This window comes from Papio anubis, chromosome 11 (assembly GCF_008728515.1).
Source record: "Papio anubis isolate 15944 chromosome 11, Panubis1.0, whole genome shotgun sequence".
Taxonomy (NCBI): Eukaryota; Metazoa; Chordata; class Mammalia; order Primates; family Cercopithecidae; genus Papio; species Papio anubis.
The window spans coordinates 3,042,957-3,053,161 of NC_044986.1; the positions used below are offsets into that span (position 1 = coordinate 3,042,957).

A 10,205-nucleotide genomic window follows, 5' to 3' on the forward strand; every position below is an offset into this window, starting at 1 on the left:
TGGGAGGCTGAGGCAAGAGAATAGCTTGAACCCAGGAGGTGGAGGTTGCAGTGAGCCAAGACTGCACCACTGCACTCCAGCCTGGGCAACAGAGCAAGACTCCATCTCAAAAATAAATACATACATAAACAAAATAATTTTTAAAATAAAATTACATGATTCCTGGGGGAGTTGAGAGTGTGACAGTGTGAAGAGCTCCACAGATCTACCCCCTAGCAAAACAGGTAAAAATTACCAAAAAAAAAAAAAAAAACTGTAAAAAATGAAAACAACCATTTAAAGTCACTGATAATGGTCCCAAGGGCATACAATGAATGACATTTTACTCTCATCCAGGAACTCAGTGCAGTTCAAATAGAATAAATACAAAGCGATCTACAGACACATTATAGTGAAAATGCTGAAAGTTAATCCCAAGGAAAAAGTTCTGAAAGCAGGAAGAGACAGCAGAAAGTGAAAGCTTTGAACTTAAAAAGGATTCTCTTAAACTCTTCAATGGGAACCCCAGCAAGATTAACTGCTGATTCCTCATCAAAAACAATATAGGCCAAGAAGAAGTGGGATAACATGCGCAATGTCCAAATTTTAAAAATTCTCAACCAAGATTGCTATAACATAGCACAGCTGTTTCAAAAATGAAGGTATAGAGGGGTCGGAGCGCGGGGGCCGGCCGAAAGGAAAGCTGGAGGCGCGGGTGGGGAACATGTCGGAGTCGGAGCTCGGCAGGAAGTGGGACCGGTGCCTGGCGGATGCGGTCGTGAAGATAGGTACGGGTTTTGGATTAGGAATTGTTTTCTCACTTACCTTCTTTAAAAGAAGAATGTGGCCATTAGCCTTCGGTTCTGGCATGGGATTAGGAATGGCTTACTCCAACTGTCAGCATGATTTCCAGGCTCCATATCTTCTACACGGAAAATATGTCAAAGAGCAGGAGCAGTGACTTCACCTGAGAACATCCCAGAGGGAGGACAAGAGAAATCATGTTTATTCCTCAGGAATACTGAAGTGCCCTGGAGTAAGCTGCCATTCTTCTGTAACAATGTTATCAGTGATGCTTTAAACTCCAGCACCTGGTTATGTATTTGAAACCAAGTCTGTTTCTTGTTTTGTATTTTCTCTCTGGAAGTTGTAAGGAGGTGGTCTTAAATAAATTAAACAAAAATGAGTTTGGGGCAACTGGTTGGAGGGAAGGTGAAGTTCAATGATGCTCTTGATTTTAATCCCACATCATGTATCACTTTTTTCTTAAATAAAGAAGCCTGGGACACAGTAAAAAAAAAAAAAAAAAAAAAAAAATGAAGGTATAATAAAAACATACCCAGATTAACAAAACTGAAAGGATATGTTGCTGTTATGCCTGCCTCATAAGAAATCGAAAGAGAAATTCATCAGGCTGGAAGCAAGTGATCCCAGACAGTAAATCAAAATCACACACAAAAAACATAGGGCACCAAAAAAGGTAAATATGCAACTACAAAAAGCAGTATAAATGCACATTCTTCTATTTTCTTCTCTTAACCGAGGTAGAAAGCCGTTGTATACAACCGTACTTATACAATGCATTGTTCTTCCTGTACCATATATAAATGTAATGTGTTCACCAACAAGAGTATGAAGGAGGTCATGGGAGCAAAGCTGTATTGGGTTGAGAAAATGGCTCCAAATATTAACTCAAATTTATAAACCAAATGAAAAGAACCATAAATGATAACGAAGAATTTTAATATAACAAAATATCTAAATAAATACTACTTCTCCTTTCTTTCAACTTCTTCAAAAGATATAAAATCATATGTGATAATTATATCAAGTACCGTTGAAACTGTAATGCTTATAAATGTAATACCCAAAAAAGGTGTATAGAGAAAGGTAGAGAACTACATCTAAGACATACAGCTATACATGAAAGGGTGTAGAGCTACATGGGGGTAATATTACTATATCTAACTGGAATTAAGTTACATGAATCTGTAGCTGACTCTAATAATTTAAAATGTACATAGTTAGCCCAAGTCTACTCACTAGGGTGATATGTTACATGCAGTGTGCAAAAACATCAATAAAGAAATGTAAACACTACATTAGAAAACACTTCTTACAAAAGAAAACAGTAAAAAGAAATAGAGAAATAAAAATGCTATAAAAAATAGAAAACCAAAAGTAAAATGGCAATATAAATTCAACTGTATCAATAATAATATTAAATGTGAATTAATTAAACAATAAAATCAAAAGGTAGAGGTGGTGAGATTGAATAAAAAACAAGATCCAACTGTATACTGTTTAAAGAAGTCACCCTTTAAATTCAAAAACACAAGTAGATTGAAAGTAAAGGATATAAATAGATATATCATGCCAACAGAAAGCCCAAGAAAGCTATACTAAAGTAGCTATACTAATATCAGATGAAAAAGTTTTTTAAACAAAAAAAAAGTTAGTAGATATAATTAGGGACATATTACAACAACAAAAGTATAGATTCATCAGTAAGAAAGGACCAGTATGACTATGTGTGCACCTAATAAAATATCACCAAAACGACTGAAGTAAAAACTAACAGAAAGAAAGGTAGAAATAAAAAATTCAAAAATAATGTTTAAAGACCTTATTTCTCCAAATCCAATAATGGATAGAACAACTATACAAAAAAGCAACAAGGAAACAGGAGACACAAGCAACATTTTGGTTCCGCTAGACTTGAAAAATGTGGACAGAACATTCCACCCAACAACTGCAGAGTATACAGTACTTCTCAACTGTGCATGAACATTCTCCAGGATAGCTCCATGCTAAGCCATTAAACAAACCACAATACATGTATGTAAAAGGACAGGATAATATACAGTATGTAGATCAATCATAATGGAGTAGACCTGGAAATTGATAACTTAAAAGAAATTTGGGTAATTCAAATATGTGGAATTAAGCAACACTCTCCAAAATTATGGAAGAGTCAAAGAAAAAATCAAAAGAAATCTTAGAAAATACACCAAGATGATGGAAAATGAAGATGCAATATACACAATTTTTGGAAGGCAGCTAAAAAAGTGCTTAGAAGAAAATTTATAGCTGTAAATATATTAAGAAAGAAAAATGATCTCAAGCCAATAACCTAGGCTTCTCATGTTAAGACAATTTTTTAAAAAAGCAAACATAATCTAAAGTAGGCATAAAGAAGAAAATAATAAAGACTACAGTAGAAATCAATGAAATAGGAAATAACAAAAACACTAGAGAATAACAGTGAAATAAAAAACACATCATAAAAGATCAACGAAATAGAAAAACCTTTAGCTAGACCAAGAAACAAAGAGAGAAGACTCAAATAACTAAAATAAACAATGTTGAAAGGGGGACATTACTACCAAGTTTTAGGAAGTAAAAGGATATTTAGAGAATAATAATATGAACAATGGTATACACATATATTAGTTTATTTAGGTGAAATGGAAAAATTGCTAGAAATACATAAACTGCCAAAACGGACTAAAGAAAAAGGTAAATTACCTGACTGGAACTATTGTAACTGAAGAGATTATACTAAACCTACATACCTAGAAAAGTTCATGTCTAGAAACTTGACTGGTGAATTCTACCAAATATTTGGAGAACATTTAATATCAGACTTTCCCAAACTCTCCAAAAAATAGAAGCAATAGAGATACTTTCCAATTTATTCTATGAGGCAGTATTACCTTGGTGCCGAAACCTTACAAAGATATCACAAGAAAAGAAAAATTCAGAACAATGCATCTTATGAATATAGATGCAGAATCCTTCAAAAATACAGGCAAACAGAATCCAGCAACATATAGAAATAATTATACCACATGACCAAGTTGGATTAATTCCAGGAATATAAGGTTGGTTAAAAACCAAAAATCATTTAATAATAATACACCATATCAATATAATAGTAGACAACACCACATGACCATCTCAATAGACGCAGACAGTAAATCTGACAAAATCCAAGAGGATTTCATGATGAAAGTATTCAACAAAGTAGAAATGTAGGAGAACATCCTCAACCTGATAAAGGGCATGTGAAAAACTCAGAACTAAGATCATGCTTATTTTTTATGGCTGCATAGTATTCCATGGTGTATATGTGCCACATTTTCTTAATCCAGTCTGTCACTGATGGACATTTGGGTTGATTCCAAGTCTTTGCTATTGTGAATAGTGCCGCAATAAACATACGTGTGCATGTGTCTTTATAGCAGCATGATTTATAATCCTTTGGGTATATACCCAGTAATGGGATGGCTGGGTCATATGGTACATCTAGTTCTAGATCCTTGAGGAATCGCCATACTGTTTTCCATAATGGTTGAACTAGTTTACAATCCCACCAACAGTGTAAAAGTGTTCCTATTTCTCCACATCCTCTCCAGCACCTGTTGTTTCCTGACTTTTTAATGATTGCCATTGAGTTTGTGTCCTTTGTAGGGACATGGATGCAGCTGGAAACCATCATTCTTAGCAAACTATCACAAGAACAGAAAACCAAACACCGCATGTTCTCACTCATAGGTGGGAACTGAACAATGAGATCACTTGGACTCGGGAAGGGGAACATCACACACCGGGGCCTATCATGGGGAGGGGGGAGGGGGGAGGGATTGCATTGGGAGTTATACCTGACGTAAATGACGAGTTGATGGGTGCTGACGAGTTGATGGGTGCAGCACACCAACATGGCACAAGGATACATATGTAACAAACCTGCACATTATGCACATGTACCCTAGAACTTAAAGTATAATAATAATAAAAAATAAATTAGAAAATATATATATTGGAAGATAAAAAAAAAAAAAAAGATCATGCTTAATGGTGAAGGCCAGTATACTTATGTTCTAAGATCAGGAACAAGATCCAATCTCACCACATCTATTCATCGTTGTACTGACGGTCCTAACTAGGGCAATTTGGCAACAGAAATAAATAAAAGGTGTCTAGATTGGAGAGGAGGAAGTTCAACTAGCTTTATTCTCAGGGGACATGATCCTGTATTTAAAAAACTGTAAGGAATTCACTAAAAACTATTATAACTAATAAATGAGTTCAGGTATATAATGGGATACAAGATGATGTACAAAAATCCATTGTATTTCTGTATACAAGAAATGAACAATCAAAATGAAATTAAGGAACAAATTCTAGTTATAATAGAACCAAAAACAAAATACTTAGGAATATCTTTAAGAAAAGAGATATAAACTTGAACACTAGAAACTACAGTACATGGCTACTGTTGGCAACACCTGGGTATTATGCCTAGTCTCCCCTCCTTGACTCTGAGGATTTTCCCTTCATAGGGGTTAGAGGGGGATTGTATTGTTGGCCTTTATGTTATTACAGTTGGGCTTGGGGTGAGGTCTGCACAACCAAATGTGTATTACTGTTTCCATTTTTATGGATGGAAGACTGAGGCCCACAAAGAGAAAGATGACCATCCATATCCTGGATGGTAGACTATCAGGCACGGGTTCCCCTCACCAAACCCCTGCCAATCATCCTGTATTTAAAGGATCCCCAGATATCATCCCAATAGGTGTTTAAGAGAGAGGCCTGGGATCCAGGAGTCTGAGAAACGAACACAGAAATTCCAAAGCCTGAGGCAACAGGGTTCTAGGAGGATCAAGACTGAGTTCCATAGATCTGCACAATAGTCACTAAGGCAATTATAAGATCAGAGAAGATACAGAAACTTAAACAAAGCAGGACGTATCTTAGGAAAAGAGAAAATCAGGGATAGGTTTTGCAAGTGGCAAGCCTCTCATCCCTCCATGCCTCCACCCCCAAAACTTCACCTCCATTTCATCCCAACCTCTTTCCATCCCTCAACCCCATAGCAACCTTCATTACATAAGCCCACATCTACCTGCTTGAAGAGGAATTTTGATGGTAGCTGGAGCTCTGAGGAAGCCTACACAGAACTCCATGCCTCGTAGGTGGCAAAAGCCAGGACAGAAAGGCAAAGTTCGAGTCCATCTTACAAAAAAAATAAAAAGTAAATAAAATAAAATAAATATTGGATGGATGGATGGATGGATGGATGGATGGATGGATGGATGGATGGTTGGAACTTGGATGGAACTTGGGAGATTCTTGGTAAATAATTATCAGACTCTGGAAGAGTACATTGGCACAAGGATTATGAAGTGTACCTACCCTATGACCCTGCTATTGTATTACGTATATATGATAGAGCATTTTCCAACTGTGTAATATAACCCATGGAAGGCTAACAAGTAACTTGAGTGAGAACATCCTTTAATGGAAGAGGCTTAGCATTTTAATTTCTTACTAATTTGTTAACAAACTTGAAGTAAAATTAAGACTTTTTACCTACTTTAGAATGCATCTAACAAAAAACAGTCATGGGTTATAACAGCAGTACCTACATCAGATTTTTTTAATGAGATTACTTAATATCATCGACTCATTGGGCCACGTTCAAATTTCCCCACAGTTCCCACAATGTTCCCCGTTGTCAGACTAGGATTAAGAAAGAACCAGAACTGCACGTCTCCATCAGGTAGATAGATCTGTAGATGTTAGGCATCCCGACCTTTTGGCTAGTGTTACTCATTTTGCCACAAGTCAAAACACGTGTTTACTTTTGAGATTATTTTTGCAACGCTGAAGTCAACATAGAACAAACATTGCTTTAAAATATTTTGCCTTAAACATCTCTATCCTTTTTTATCCCCAACACTTTCTATGGATTATGTGACTTCAAAGAGTTTCCTTTGAGGAAACACAAGTGTTTCCCACTTAATGTCAGTAATATGTTCTTTAAAATCATAAATTCTGCATGAAAATAATGGGAGCTTATTTGACATTAATATGGGAAAATTAGACTGTGTCATACTGCTGCTCCAAACCTATTTCTTAAAATTTAATAAAATGAAGTACAATGCTCCCTTGTGACAGACTCTTTTTATGTTTGTATTTTTTTAAGTAAACAAACTTTTTTATGATGTAAAAACTTTAAAACATAGATGGCTTTCTGATGTGCAAACAGTTGCTTTGTATGATTCACATGGTCTCTATTAGCACCAGCCACCTACCTCACTGAATTCCATCCATTTGACATTCATTGTGATTTCCAAAATTTCTATGTATGCTTCCAAAGTGCTGTTGATTGTATTTAACATACACATTAAGACTTTCTTCCCCACATAATTTTCTTAGATATATATCAAGTTTTGATGGCTTAGATGTATCAGTTAGCATTTTCTTTACAAGAAAGTAATCAGAGCTTAGTGGCTTAAAAAACAACCACCATTTTCTTTGTTCAAGCTTCTGTGGATCTGTATTTTGTGGTGGGTTCATTTGGACAGTTCATATTCTATGTTAGTGTTGCTTGGATCATGAGTGACAGTTGAGTCACCTGGTGCCTGGCTGAGTCTCCTGGCTGGTTGGCTTAAGATGCCTTTACTCACATGTCTTGTGGTTTGTGCTGGCTCTCTGCTAGGCACTGTGTCTCCAACAGGTAGCCCCAGGATTCTTCACAATATGACTGTGTCCAAGAAGGCAAGCACCATTAGGCAAATACTTTTTTAATCTATATTTGCATCACATTTGCCTGTGTCCCATTATTCAAGGCAAGTCAAAAGGCAAAGCCCAGTTCATCATCACAGCACATTACATGAGGTCTTGGATACAGGGAGACTTGTCATTGGGAAACATTACTGGAACAGTGTACCATAAGAAATATACATTATGTACATTTGTTTCCGATACAGTCATGGGCAAAAAAATGTTCGTTTGCAAGATGCATACTTTGCATGATATCTAGATATATAAAAGCAAGATGTGTTAGAGATAGTGGAAACACCACATAGAGTCCTGCATGGAACCCACATATTCATAGGAAAATAGTTAAAACAGCCAAGTATATGTCTATGATGTTAATTTTAGTGGAGATATAATGTCAATTTCTTTGGTTTAAATTATTACATTATGTCTTTAGGTAACATTCATTGGTGTTAAATTAGTAAAGTATATTATCATTAACCCAAAAATAAAATATATATCTAATGTCAACTAATTAATATACTGGCAGATGCATTTTTAATGGATCTTAGTTTCCGCGTATTTGAGGTGTGGAGGACTCATCTCTCCTAAGGATGTTCCTGTTTGTGTTTTTTGTTGATGTGGTTGTTTCTTTTTGGGGAGGGAAGTCATTTTCCAGCTAATTTGTATAGCGTTTTGGACACAAGAATGTAGGACCAAGCCACACCAGTTCTCTCCTTAATCCACTACATTTACCTTCTCTCTCAGCCATGTTTCCAGAGTCTGTCTTGCCAAGACCAGCTCGGTCAGGGAGACCCTAACCCAGCAGCGCTAGAGGAATTAAAGACACACACGCAGCAATATAGAGGTGTGGAATGGGAAACCAGGGGTCTCACAGCCTTCAGAGCTGAGAGCCTCGAACACAGATTTACCCACATATTTACTGACAGCAAGCCAGTGATAAACATTGTTTCTATAGATTATAGATTAACTTACAGGAAACAAAGGGATGGGCTGAAATAAAGGGATGAGTTTGGTTAGTTATCTGCAGCAGGAGCATGTCGTTAAGGCACAGATCGCTCATACTATTGTTTGTGGTTTAAGAATGCCTTTAAAGCGGTTTTCCACCCTAGGTGGGCCAGGTGTTCCTTGCCCTCATTCCAGTAAACCCACAACCTTCCAGCATGGGTGTCATGGCCATCATGAACATGTCACAGTGCTGCAGAGATTTTGTTTATGGACAGTTTTGGGGCCAATTTATGGCCAGATTTTGGGGGACCCCTTCTTTGATTTGCAAAGCGATAAAAGCAAAGGCAGCTTTGTCACAGTGAACTACGTCTTGCAGGAGTCAGGATCCGCATCTGCAGACTATACAAAGACAAACAACACAGATTAAAAGCACAATCATCATTGAAATCACAGAGCTTCCAAGTGTTTTTGTCCATTTTAATGGGTTACTAGCTGCTAATCTGTCTGCAGCTCCTTCAAGCACTCCAGTTCCTGGCATTAAGGTCAGGTGTGCCTGGGATGCTTTAAATATTTGTTCTTTTAATTTTGTAATATCCAAAGACAAGTCTGTAGAGTGTCCTAGATGCTTTTTTATCCTTTCCCAAATTTTGATCTTATTAACAGCTATTAATAGTTTCCACAAATCCTTATGTTAAGCTCCTAGAGCAGGCCATATCATTTGAGGTTGAGGTGCCACTATACTGCCATGGTTCCAGATAATAGGAACTCTTGCCATACTTCTATCATTTCTACCATCTGACCATTTTGTTCAGACCAGCTGAATACAGTGTGGCCATGGCACACAGACTGAGAGGTGCAATTTAATCTAAACATCCCCATAAGGGACCAATCAATAATGATTCCACAGGAATGGTTGCGCAGCACCTCTGCCTGTTCTGCAATGCAATCTTCCCAAACAAGTATGTCCATTTTTTCTGGCCAGGTCCAATTCTGTTTACAAATAGGTTTTTGAGAGTGGTATGCCTCAATTATAGGAGCAGATTTATTATGGTAAATACTGAGATCCAAAAGCATGTGTAACTGTGTCATAGAGTGATTACATCCAGGTATTATTGCCAGCCAAGATTGATAAATATGCCCAATAAGTATAATTGTTCTCTGTTTCAGCCCTTGTTGAAGGAATACTCATGGCAAAGGTGATCACCACTATCATAGCTACCATTAAATTACTCATTGGGACTGGTTGTCCTGCTTTCCTCAGGTTTTCTTCCGCCATCTGTGACAGCTTCTTGATCTGTCCCCAGGTGGGTGGCTGTGTTCGACAGGTGTTGCTCATGATAGCTGGGGTCTTCCTCAGCATCAGCCTCAACATGGCTGCAACCAGGGGGGTCCTTGGGTTCCTCCCGGAATCTCTTCCTCGGCATCTGGCTCACGATAAGGTTTCAAGTGTCTTGATGGTATCAAATCGGCTGTTGATTTTGTCCCAGAGAAACACAAGCATAACCTCTACCCCAAGTTATTATTTTACCTATTTCCCAACTTTTTGTTGTTGGATCTCTCCACCAAACCAGTTGTTCTGCTTCTGTCTTTGCAGCTGGTTTCTGTAGATGCTGTTCAGCTGCTGATACATCTGGCCTCTGGGCAGACTAAAAAAATTTAAAGTTAATAATACTAGATTCAGTTGCATCTGCAGTGTTCCATATTCT

General features: G+C 37.3%; 1 protein-coding gene across 1 annotated transcript; it reads left to right on the forward strand.

The window, feature by feature from the left end:
- The first annotated feature begins 645 nt into the window (after window positions 1-645).
- On the forward strand, window positions 646-1,163 carry LOC101009894 (MICOS complex subunit MIC10). The gene has a single exon (XM_031651977.1). The coding sequence runs from the start codon at window positions 704-706 to the stop codon at window positions 938-940; it is 237 nt and encodes a 78-aa protein (XP_031507837.1). The 5' UTR covers window positions 646-703; the 3' UTR covers window positions 941-1,163.
- The last annotated feature ends 9,042 nt before the right edge of the window (window positions 1,164-10,205 follow it).